Source organism: Xenopus laevis, chromosome 5L, assembly GCF_017654675.1.
Source record: "Xenopus laevis strain J_2021 chromosome 5L, Xenopus_laevis_v10.1, whole genome shotgun sequence".
Taxonomy (NCBI): domain Eukaryota; kingdom Metazoa; phylum Chordata; class Amphibia; order Anura; family Pipidae; genus Xenopus; species Xenopus laevis.
This window is the reverse complement of record NC_054379.1, coordinates 53,572,713-53,585,873: the sequence shown is the minus strand read 5'-3', so window position 1 is coordinate 53,585,873 and position 13,161 is coordinate 53,572,713. Positions and strand designations below refer to the sequence as shown.

The following is a 13,161-nucleotide window of genomic DNA, read 5'->3' as shown; positions in this document are numbered from 1 at the left end:
TTTTTTTAGCTTATTGATGGGAGATATCACATCTACTAATGTAGATTTTATTGTTTGGTGCCTACAGAATATAAATGATAATACACTCATAAACAATGAACATTACAATTAAACAGTTTAACATACTACTAAAATTAATAGGATTCATTATAGGCTTGTGGTATTTATATTATCATTTTCCATTCAAAAAGTTTCTTAATCTAAATCAAAGTTAACATTTTTTTCTCCTTCCCCTTATTGAAGCACGGGGTTATCATGCTGGTCCATTGACACTGTTTCTGATCCAGTAGCTATGTTTGCTTTTACTACGGTAGACTGGCCTCATCCTCAAATTTTAAAGAAGGAAGTGTTAAGCCCGAATGGGCCCCCAATGCCCCAGTTGATGCTAAGTACAGGTATGGGAGCTGTTATCCAGAATCCTTGGGACCTGGGGTTTTCCAGATAAGGGATATTTTTGTAATCTGGATCACCATACCTTTAGTCTACTAAAAAAACTTTTAAACATATGTTAAAGCCAATAGTATTGTTTTGCATTCTGTAAGGATTAATTGTATTTTAGTTTAGAACAAGTACAAGGTACTGTTTTATCACAGAGAAAATGGAAATCATTTAAAAAATCTGGATTATTTGAATAAAATGGAGTCTATGTCGAGATGGCCTTTCCATAAATGGAAGCTTTCTCGATAAAAGATTGTCGGATAATGGTTCCTATATCTGTTCAAAGTACTTGAAAGTTTCATTTTTAAAAAACGTAATTATTTGGATATATATTTGGAATAATTAACATGGAGACTATGGAAGATGGCCTTCCCATAATTCAAAGCTTTCTGAATAATAGATTCCATACCTATATGAATTTGCAATTGGTTGGAGATACTTCAGCCAACACAGCCTTACAAGTTATTTAGCAATTGTATGATAAGGCTTATGGTACACCTTAGGCAGATACAGGTGGAAAGCATCCAATGAGGCGTAACAATTTTTTGGAGTCTTTTTTTACACTTTGTTTGGCTTCAACACATATAGTTGCCCTGGAAACAGGGCTGGATTTACATAGCGGGCACCCCTAGGTCCGCTGCCCCTGTTCTCTCCCCTTTATTCACTCAATTTTTCATTCATCCAGTCAAAGTCAAAAATAACAATCACTAAATATTGTAGATTTAACATTGTGTATACCATTTAGATAGAATATGCTTACTGAATACCATCCCCTTTACCACTAGGTACAGTGGCGTAACTAGATATTACTGGGCCCCACAGCAAATTATTTTTCAGGCCCCCAAATGTTTAGAGGTTGACCTGTTTTACCAATATTTATTGAAATTGTATATGAATTAGGGCCTCATGTGGCCCCTATACCTCCTGGGCCCCCCTGCAGCCGCAGGGTCTGCTACCTCTGTAGTTACGACCCTGACTAGGTATTCAGGCATAATTCCAACCCTGCATCAAATGGTGTACAATTTTTTTTTAAAATATTGTGTAGGAAGAGAGACAAGTCTATTCTGTAATAGACTGTATGTATGAAGAAGAATAACATCAATACATTGTAATAGATAATACAAAGGAACATTTGCATGCTATTCATTTTCAGATTTTTCAGTAATTCTTGCATGTGTACATGGGTAGGTGTACGTGTGGGCAGTGGGAACAGGTGCCATAAGGTATTTTTCCATTAAATAAAATCACAAAGCTAGCAGACAAGCTGACACAAAAAGAACGGAAAACAATTAAACAAATTCAGTCTTCAATTAAAGCAGATCAGTAGCTGAAGGCAGAAGTAGGAGATCAAAGGACTTTATTTAAATGCTGGTTTTTGCATTGCCCGCCAACAGGCACTTGGAAAATATGAAATATTCCAGTAGTTTCAAAGTTTTTTCTTTTTAATTAGCAATTTAGTTTTATAATTTTACTAGTAATCAGCAGAAAAAAAAAATCCCACAGTACAGACAGGGAGCTAAACTAAAGACCACAGTACAACGAATTAAGCAACACACAGGCCCAAGGGTTGCAGGATGATCAGCATTAGTGCAACATTATGGATAGGTAAACCAAAGGATTGGTTTGTAGTCAGAATTTCTATTCTGGCCAAACTTTGGTGAGATTGCACACTGGCTGATCAGTAAAATGTATATTTCTCAAAGGGTGATAAGAATATTCTTAAGAAAATTATCCAAAAAAATTATCCAAGCACATAAACAAGCAAATTGGATTTTAGAATAGTCTGAGATAACGTAAAAGAGATTGGGAGTTGATAAAAGATGAGATTTATATGGGACATTCAAAAGTCACAAGACACATTAAACTGCATTTGCTGAACCTCTTCCCTGGTTTTCTCTTTCTTGCACAGAAAGCCTTTTAGAACTATAAAAAGAATGCATGCATGCATATATTTACCATCAACAAAAACAAACTAAAATATAATATTTATTTATAAGCCATAATGAAATAGAAAGGGGGTGATAAAAGATAAACAATAATTTAACCTGCTAAAATAGAATATCTTTTCATAAATTGTGTATTAATAAAGCCTATTTTTAAACTCACCACCTAAACTATAAAGCAGGCCCTCTCATAGCTAAACAGAGTGTCAAAATGAGGGCTGACCAGCACATAATTTAGAATATTTCCTACCAATTAAATTGTGCAATAAACCTAGATTAGCATTGTTTACCTGTGGAACTGTTCATCATATTATATGGGGATGGTTGGGAATTCACCATGCCAGAACTATTACTCATTGATTGGTTATATGGAGAATTTGACCCTATAAGCCCACTTTGGTTCATGCCAGGATAACCGCTTTGCCTGTATAGAAAGGAAAGAAGAAAAAAGTAGACATTTTGATTATACCAAGCTTACTTTTATGTTTCTATTTGAAAAGTTTTAGAATTACATGTGTTTAACTAATTAAAGCATTCGCTCCCTTTAGCATTTTTTTTTTCCTTAAGAGGCAGAAATGCGTGGGCAAAAAATGATCATGTTAAAATCAAAACAAATCCCTGACGTTACATTGATAAAAGGCGCTAATCACCATTGCTATAAGAGGTTCAGCAGCTGTCACATAATGTTTAACAAATGGCGATACAACCAGAAATGTTTGAATACCTGTCACAATAACAGCAAGAGAACAGAACATTTTATGTTGAAATAAGGAAGAAACTACTGTAAATTACAGGAAAAAAACAAAGCAAAAATATGTACTTTTAAGCTTACACGTTAAATAAATATATTTTAATGTCTAAACTTTGAATTAAAGAAATGAACTATGATGATATTCTCCAACTTGCTACTGGAATATCATACCTTTGAAAACTACATACCTACTCACGCATTACAAAAGATGCATTTTTGTCCCAAATAATCAAACTTTTTCTTGTGAGATCAATTTAAATGCAATATTATAAGAGACATTTTTGTTTTCTGATAAAACGTTAAAGGAACAGAAACACCAAAAAGGTGTTTTAAAGGAATGACAATATCATGTACTGTTGCCCAGCACTGGTGTATTTGCTCCAGAAAGACTATTATAATTTATAAAAAAAAACAAGCTGCGGTGTAGCCACGGGGGCAGCCATTCAAGCACAGGATACTCAGTAGATAACAGATACGTTCTGAAGAATCCAATTGTACACTGCAGAGCTTATCTGTTATCTGCTTTGTATCCTGTGCCTTTTCTCCTTTTTCAGCTGTGAATGGCTGCTCCCATGGCTACACAGCAGCTTGTTTATATGAACTATAGTAGAGTTTCTGAAGCAAACACATCAGTTTTACCAGTGTAGCACAACTGTACATTATATTGTCATCACTTTGAAAGACTTTCATTTTTTGATGTTACTGTTCTTTTAACAAATAAGAGAAAAAAGGAACTACTAAGCATAAGTATTTACTAAACCACAGTCCTATTGTAAAAGACACAAGAGACTTTTGTAGTCTTGGCATCTATAGGGGCCTAATAGTACAGCATCTTCAGTTTTACAAAAGGAGAATGCATTTAAGTCTTTTTAAAGGCTTTGGTTAATTAAAAACATTTCTTCTCAGAAGAAACTGTAGATCCAATTTAATATAAATGTATATTTTAAATGTACTTGTAAATTTTAGAATTTTACTAAATATTTTTTCTTATAAGAGCATGTTTTTTGCCTCTACATAAAGCATAATTACTGCCCCCATACATGTAGACTTCTAACACACATTTCACCCAATAGCAGCTATTGCTTTCTTGGCTTTACTATGAACATGAGAAAAAATTTTGTCTAAAAGGTGATTGCATTCCTTTTACACACTTGATACACACTCTCGGAACTCTCAGTCAATAGCAATTTCCACCCCAGCCAGATTGGTCAGCAATGGTTATGGCTATAACTTGACTACACAATTAACATCATTGCATTTAATGAGATTCTTTTAGTTTATTCATTACGTGACTTATGTGTATTTTTTATTTCATTAAAGAGCAGATGATAAATTCAGATTTTTGGTCAAATCACAAATTTGAGTTGGGAATAATCCAAACTCGAATTTGAGATTTATCATACCTCGACCCTGGGAACAACTCGAATTCGAAAGTATGCCACCTAAAACCTGCTGAGTTCATGTAGAAGTCAATGGCAGAGGTCCAGTGACCTATTTGAAGACATTAATAGCCTTCCTGGTAGGTGATATTCGTTTTTTCTTAAATAAGATACTAATCAAAATTCGAGGTGAAAAAAACTATTACTCGACCTTTGAAAAATATGCATATATTATTTACAAAAATGAAATAAGATGGTAAATTTTAAAGAATAATTAATATGTTTGCTGTTGCCCATGAGAACTCAATTTTGCTATGTCGAAGAAAGATTCGATTAGATTTATATCATATCATATTCAGCATGCTATAAATGACCCAGTTCAAAATGTACGCAACACAAATCTTCAAAGAGTAAGCAGATGCACAGACAACAAAATAAGAATTCTTTGACTCTATTACTTTATATGTTCACTACGCTAGCTAAATAAACAACCATCTTACGTTTGTAAAATGTAGATTATGTATTGACATTCCTTTTAACATTTTGAAATTTTCTTGAAAATGAAAAGCAACATCTTGTTTCTTGATGTTACCAATCGTTTAATTATCTCCTTATATTCAATCTGCATGTGTTCCTACAATTTCTGTGGAAAATTAACATTCTTTACAAGCTTTTAAATGCCATTTGGCCCAATTTATTTTTCTCCTTTATCCGGTCTTTCCTAAAAGATTGGTCTAGAAAGGCTTTTAAACAGCAAACAGATTTTTCTCTTTACTATTTAGAAAAAGCACATTTTGGTACAGTAAAAGTAAAGCATGCTTCCTAAGCAGTGCTTTACAATGCTTTATACAATGCTACCGTACTGAACAAAATTGAAAGGTGTAAATGTTGTGGGTTTTGTATTATTGGTCTTTATAAAAACATTAATATATATGGAATAAAGATTCCGAAATTGCCAGCTGAACACTTTTTATTAATTTGATTTTTTTTTTTTAATTCATTTTTTTCCAAGAATTTTTCTAAGAATGTAGAATTCTGCATTTCCCAAACAGTAGCACTATTAAATGTCTTTTATATTAACATTTGTGGTACAGCAAAATATATTGAGGTCAAATCATGGAGAAGCCTGTTTACAAATTGGAACAGAATTGCTACAGTGTCATGGCAATGAAGGCCTTACAATGTCTGAATTACTGCAGTTTCTAATTGTTCTTGTCCAAAGGGTTTTGAGACAAGCTTCTGTTTACTCTCAAAGGCCAGAACAATTGGTTTTAATCAGAGGAGCTGGGGATGCTAATGAAGGGCTGCTTTTACCAGGAAAGCATTACCATATAAACGGGATCTCTTTTAGAAAGGCATGGCCCATAAATGGTTTCATTATTCACTCTTTTATGTCTACCATGCAAATTGCCATCAATAGGAGGCTATAGTCAAGACGCTATGTGTGCCATAACACATGCCTCATTATTCTTAGCCTATGCATTTAATTTCTTCATGCAGAATATTGCTTATTTTTACAGAAACACCACAGTTTAGAAAATTAATTATGGGTTGAAAAAAACTCAGCAAATTCAAATGACAACCTATGGGAATTACAAAGTGTGAAAAAAAGAAACTTTGATAAATATAATTGGGGCTTAATGGGTTTAAAAAAAAAACAGGACCAAGATTTAAAAGAAAAATATATGTACAGTTCAGAATCCACAAAGCAATGCAACCAGAAATTGTGAAATAAAAAATAAAAGCATAGTGTCTTCTAAGACAAAGAGCAAGCTGGCAAGATATGGTCGTAAGAATTTTAGATAGGAACAAGCTGTGTCTTTGCGTTACCACAAGATTGTCTGGGTCTGCAGAATATAAAAGGTAAAAAGAAGAGCAGTAGCTCTGAGACAACAACTTTAGCACATCCATTAAATGAGATTTCTGGCCCTAATAAAAACTTTCTTAAAACCTTGCAGATGGCTGTCTTCCAGGGTTCACATTTAAGTGATATTTTGCTGATCAGAGAAGGTCACACATATAAAAACCAACAGATTTTTTCAGACGTATAAATAAAGTCTGGTAAAGCACCACAAAACAGATATGTACTGTTTAAAAAATTTAATTTTAAAGAGTGTCTTCTGTGGTTTGCTTTATATACTTATGCATGTATATATTTTATATATGTATGATTCCACAGGCTTTTAAAAACCTCAAGTTGTTTTTCAAAGTCAGTCTCATGTATAATATTGTTTCAACCTGAGTTCTCAGAACTAATACAGTTTCACACAAGAATGCAGGGTGAAAGAACAGGCAACTGGTGTGTGTGTGTGTGTGTGTGTGTATGTATACGGAATAAGGTAAGTGATAAACATCTGCATGTTCTTAACTGTTAACGGAAGGATATTTGTGGCAAGACAGCTTTGGAAAATGGCAGTATCATCAGTCATCAAGACTAAAAATGTAAATTTTCCTAAGAATCTAGAAGAAACAAGGCAATAACATTAATCTGGCAATGTGCTTTGATTGTATCTTAAAGCTACAGAAGCCTTTGTTAAATGTTTCACTATTCAAATAGGCCTCAAGGTAGATACAATCAAATTAAGCAATATCCTGATACTCATTTTAATAATACATTCTATGCTGAAAATTAGAAAGCTAATTGGTTTTATGTTTTTAGTATAGATAATTAAAGTACAAATCTTCCTATTATATTATATACAAGTTGTTTGAAGGTTCTACCTATGCCTATGAGGGTTTCCTCAGACATACAGACAGTTCAGTGAGATTCTGATGAAACCCTATTATGTTCTTTGAATGTGACAGGGATCTTATATTGGGGCAGGTAGCTAATGCTTTATTTCTTTACTAAACAAAGTAAGACTTTTTTTGTTAAATTTGTTAATTAGATTTTGAGCAAGCATAAGGGGGGTGTCTACCCAATTAACCTAAAAGTAACTATTTTCAAAAGTTTATTATTCAGTGTTCTCCCTGAAAAAAAATGTTGGGGGAGAGGAAAAATAAAAAGGTGGCAATATATATATATATATATATATATATATATATATATATATATATATATATATATATATATATATATATATATATATATATATATATATATATATATATATATATATATATATATATATATATATATATTACAGCTAACTAATGTGTTTCCTCCTTCACCATAGAACTTCTGAAAATACATCATGGTCCTACTGGCTACTTTTTTTATTTAAAAGAGTGAGGTGCAGGTGGTAGAGGAAAAAAAAAGTGCTAGGCAAATGCCTTGGGGAGAATACTTATTGAATTATAAATCTGCGTGTAGGTCTTATCATAGTGCAACACGGGCAGCTATTATAGTTGCCTAAATTATAATTTTACTCCTTAGCGGCACATGAATTAAGTTGTCTTAAAGGAACAGTTCAGTGTGAAAATAAAAACTGGGTAAATAGATAGTCTGTGCAAAATAAAAAATATTTCTGATATAGTTAGTTAGCCAAAAATGTAATGTATAAAGGCTGGAGTGACTGGATGTGTAACATAATAGCCAGAACACTACTTCCTGCTTTTCAGCTCTATAACTCTGAGTTAGTCAGCGACTTGAAGGGGGGCCACATGATACATATCTGTTCAGTGAGTTTGCAATTGATCCTCAGCATGCAGCTCAGATTCAAAAGCAACAGATATGACCCATGTGCCCCCCCCCTCAAGTCTCTGATTGGTTACTGCCTGGTAACCAGTGTAACCAGTCAGTGGAAACCACGAGAGCTGAAAAGCAGGAAGTAGTGTTCTGGCTATTATGTTACATATCCAGTCACTCCAGCCTTTATACATTACATTTTTGGCTAACTAACTATATTAGAAATATTTTTTATTTTGCACAGCCTATCTATTTACCCAGTTTTTATTTTTACACTGAACAATTCCTTTAATATGAATATCCCATAGTTAACAGCCAACTGTGCCGCTGACCCTCACTAGCAAGAATGGAGCACTCTCTTGCTTGACCTACAGTATGGGAGAAAAGAAAAAGCCATTTTATCGTAGATTGTAAATAATTAAGGAAAATAGACTGAGAAGTGGCTTGTTTTTGCTCAACAAAAGAAAGAAAGAAAATACTTTTTTACATGCCTTTAAGTATGTTGTATGCAATAGGTTTCATTTTTGTAAGCAATTTGTTTTCTTATTTTAGATGCCAGTTGGTCTTGCAAATCCTCCCCTTACATCACCATAAACTGCTAGCTGAAACTATTCTAAAAGTAAATAGCTGCCACAGGTTTGGTGGGACTGGATTAGCTTCTTAAAATGGCCATAATGCCAAATTTGTCCATTCAGATGGATTTGGCAGGTTATCTGCCCATATATCGGCCCTACCCAAATGCTTTCACTACAGCTATCTGGTAGGTTTGAAAATCCCCTCTGCTAATTGACATGGTCCTGAAAAGCCTACAAAGACCTTTGCTATTTCAGTCTTCATCGTCAAATATCAATTCTACAATAAAATTGCCAGCTTCTGTTCACTTTTAGGTTTATCAAAACAGCAGTGCATATCATGAACCACTCATATCTCCAGACTTGTCAATTGAACCTTCATTTTTAGTGTTGCATTGTTTCAATTTCTAAAAGTACTATGTATCAGCATCAAAGTTTTTCTCATATTCAAAAATAGTTCAAGAATGCTTCGAGGGGTTCTCTATTCAACTATCTTTGCATAATAAAATAAAATACACATTCATTACAAATGTTCAATAGATCATTTGTATATGTAATTGCTATTTAAAGAACTTTCCAACTGGTTGTTTACAGTCACTGCACTACTGGCTTTAACTCCTGAAACACTGTTTCAAGCCAGCCGACTAGAATAATTTGACTCCAGATACATTTTTTAAATAGGCAGTATACCATTTTTTAACATAAGTGCAATGAACAGAGCTTGACCTGAACATACTTTTTTAGCTATTGTTTAAATTTGTAAATATCTATGGGATTTGTTCATTATTGCTTGGAATTACATTTTATTTTTCTCATAATAACAGTTTTGGGGGGTTTTGCACTATTTATATTCAAAAGTAGTCCCTGACTACATAATATTGAATTAAAAATACTAATCCTAAATACTTAAACACCCATCTATGGCAATAATTAATTGGCGACCTATAACGTTTTAAAACTAAAACAAAGAAGATGTTCTTTTGAGAAAATTGTTTCATTATCAATTAATAAGGCACAGCTGTAGTTGATATAAAAGGAATTCCACAATGAAACATCAATTAGTTAGAATTTCTATTAGCTCTGTTGTGAACAGAAGGACACTTGCAGATAAAAAAGAAATCATATATTAACAGTTTGTATATATATATATATATATATATATATATATATATATATATATACCATATGTCAAACAGTATTTTCCATGTACAAAATAAATACCACTAAAGAAATAAGCATAATATTTTTCCTAAGAAAAAAAAAAAAGATTATTGAACCCCCCTTACAGGGAATGGCGGAAGCCATGCAGCACAAAGTTACAGTGCCTTAATGCATGCATTTGTCTCCACATAGGTTAGTAACAGCACACAGCATCAAATAAGCGGCATTCAAATGTACAAGTGCCAGCAGCAGGCAATAAAGCAGTCCATTCTATGAAAAGCCATATACCAGTTAATTGCAGAGGGATGAGTCGGTTATTAAATGCTCAAGGATCCAAATCCATATTGCATTGCAACCTACCCGTACTGATCAGTCTGATGCATCATGGAAACTTGAGTGTTGCCATAGTTGGGATGCTGTGAAGAAAACATGGGGCGTCCGCCAGCCCCAGACTGGCTGGGATAAGCAGGCGACCTAATGTATGGTGGCCTAAAGCAGGACAAAAGAACAGGCTTCTTTGGATTTTAACTAAGTATGCAGGAGATAATTCAAATACAGCTATGAAAGGCATATTCTACAATTCCAAATTTAAATTACACAACCAATAAAATACTGGGCATTAAAATAATTAGAAGTGTCTGCATCTCTGAGATACGTATGAGAATGGATTTCACTTTCTTTCTTTACTGACATCATTTTGTCCATTCGTTATGGTGGATTAAGGAAGTACTATACTGTAAATATCTGATATTCAGTTAAACTTTAATGTGACAATGCCATGTCAAATAGGGATCCTAATTCCAATATGTGTCACATTGTATCAGATAGGTACACTAAGCAGCCCTCTATCACGTGGTAGGTTCCCCACTTACACAGAGTGGATTTTTAGCTACATGTTTTACTAGGGTGCACTAGTGTGCCTCTAATCAATGTTCAGTCAGCCTTTAGGGTAAGGATTTAGGGTAACATGGTCAGGCTTCATGGAAAAGGCATTTGGTGTGTGGGTGTATATAAATACTAAAGGCAGCATTTTAACATAAAGTAAATAATACATTACTTATAAATACGTTTATGAGGTAATTCAAGTCTGAGTTTACATTATCCTTAAAGAAACAGCTCAGTGTAAATATAAAAACGGGATAAATAGATAGGCTGTGCAAAGTAAAAAAAAAATTCTGATATAGTTAGTTAGCCAAATGTGATCTATAAAGACTGGATGTCTAATATAATAGCCAGAACACTACTTCCTGTTTTTTAACTCTGAGTTAATCAGCAACTTGAAGGAAGGCCACAAGGGACATAACTGTTCAGTGAGTTTCCAAATGATCCTCAGCATTCAGCTCAGATTCAAAAGCAACAGTTATTTTATACATTATATTGTTATAAAAAATACATTATATTTTTGCCTATATAAGAAACATTTTTTATTTTGCACAGCCTATCTATTTATATTTACACTGAACTGTTCTTTTAAGTAATTCTTCTCAATTATCAGATATAATTCACACTATATAACATAAGGGTGTGACCTCTTTCTTGTACTTAATTTCTTAATCAACAGCAAATTAATTACATATATTGTATTCTATGTCAGTTCCTAGTTCGAAGGGAGGATTTGGGAGGATTCAATAAAAATTTCAATTCCACATGGAGAACACCCCGACCTCATTCTGTTACAGATCCTGCTTTCCTAAACTGTGGGGGTAGCTCACCAAGGCATTTAAAGGTAAACTATTTGAAAGTAGAGGTAACGTTTCCTTTTTTTCTGGAAAAATACATCAAAATAATATAAATATATATATATATATATACACAAATAAACAAAAGGAGTCCGCACTCAAAGGTCTTGTGAAGAAAAAAAGTGAGTTTAATCAACTTTTGGCTCCTAAACGTGAGCCTTCTTCACGAAGACGGCTCACATTTAGGAGCCGAAACGTTGATTAAACTCACTTTTTTTCTTCACAAGACCTTTGAGTGTGGACTCCTTTTGTTTATTTGTATTCATGACTTCATGTTCCTGCACCAAGGCTTTAATCAGGTATTCTGATTCTACCAATCCTTTTTTGTTTTATATATATATATATATATATATATATATATATATATATATATATATATATATATATATATATATATATATATATATATATATTTATATACACACACACACAGCTAATTCAAAAGGGCTTACTTAGCAACTTGGCAAATCTGCACCTGGGCAGCAGCCCATGGCAACCAATCAATTGTTTGTTTTTATTGCTGGCTACTGCTATTCACTGATTGGTTGTTATGGGTTAGTGAGAGATACAAATATTTTCATTGTTGACAAATGAGCCCCACAAACATATCATCATAGAGGCATAAAGATGCCACTTTCACTTTACAGAAAATACTTAGAGACTGTTACCAGCATGATCACATAATAGATAACCTTTTTGGCAAAAATTGTTGGACTGAATGGCTGATACAGGACCTGAGCCAGGCCTTTGGCAGTCACATGAATGACTGAATCAGGAAAGACAGTAAATATACTTAGCCGATAATTACACCCCCCTGCAATCATCATATGAGTATATTTACCAGCATGTTTAGTTGGAAACAGCTTGATTATTAGTAGAAAAATCTAAAACAAGGCAGTAAGACAAATTTCAAATCATGTAAAGGAAACCGCTGAGAAAGTCTAATTTTATCTGCTTGTGTGTACCCAGCTTTAGATGAGAGAAACAATATTTCAGGTCTCACTCATTTGTATATTTATAGATACAACATACAACATATACTTGCACACCACTCATATTTTACTATGGACTAATGAGGTAAACATAGCAGTATATATAAATGTTTTCACTGTAAAGCACTTGCAAAGAAGCTTGCTGAAACTAGCTAACCCTGACTGCCTAAAAACATACTTACAGGTTTATGTGGATACAAAAGCAAACTGGCATGAAATGGACGGGTTTTTTTTCTATTAACATAAACTTTAAAATAATTTGTATATGATAACTACACATTGTTCCCTTATTGTACACCAATGAGCCTATTCACAAAGCTGTATAAAAAAAAGCATATGAATACATCTTCACATAATGCCATTTCAACTAGTGATGCATGATCTATGGGCCAGCCAATTGTTAATGTGATTGGGATGCAGCATTAAGTGGCAGATTTATCAAGGGTCAAATAGTAAATTAGAATTTCTGAGTGTCAAAATTCATGCATTCAAATTTGAATCCCCATATTCAAATGTAAATGTGAATGTGTGATTTATCACACCTCGACCATGGAAACA

The 13,161-nt window shown here is 33.4% G+C and overlaps 1 protein-coding gene across 7 annotated transcripts in view; it reads right to left on the bottom strand.

Moving 5' to 3' along the window:
* arid1b.L (AT-rich interaction domain 1B L homeolog) overlaps positions 1-13,161 on the bottom strand; it is a 229,256-nt gene that overhangs the window by 33,350 nt on the left and 182,745 nt on the right. For 5 of the 7 annotated variants that reach the window (XM_018263082.2, XM_041562762.1, XM_041562763.1 and 2 more), the window contains 2 exons: positions 10,233-10,361; positions 2,672-2,805 (listed from right to left, as the gene is read on the bottom strand). In XM_018263082.2, coding sequence (XP_018118571.1) covers positions 2,672-2,805; positions 10,233-10,361 — 263 coding nt within the window. The remainder of the gene's footprint in view (positions 1-2,671; positions 2,806-10,232; positions 10,362-13,161) is intronic. The other 2 variants (XM_018263083.2, XM_018263086.2) reach the window with 1 other exon arrangement.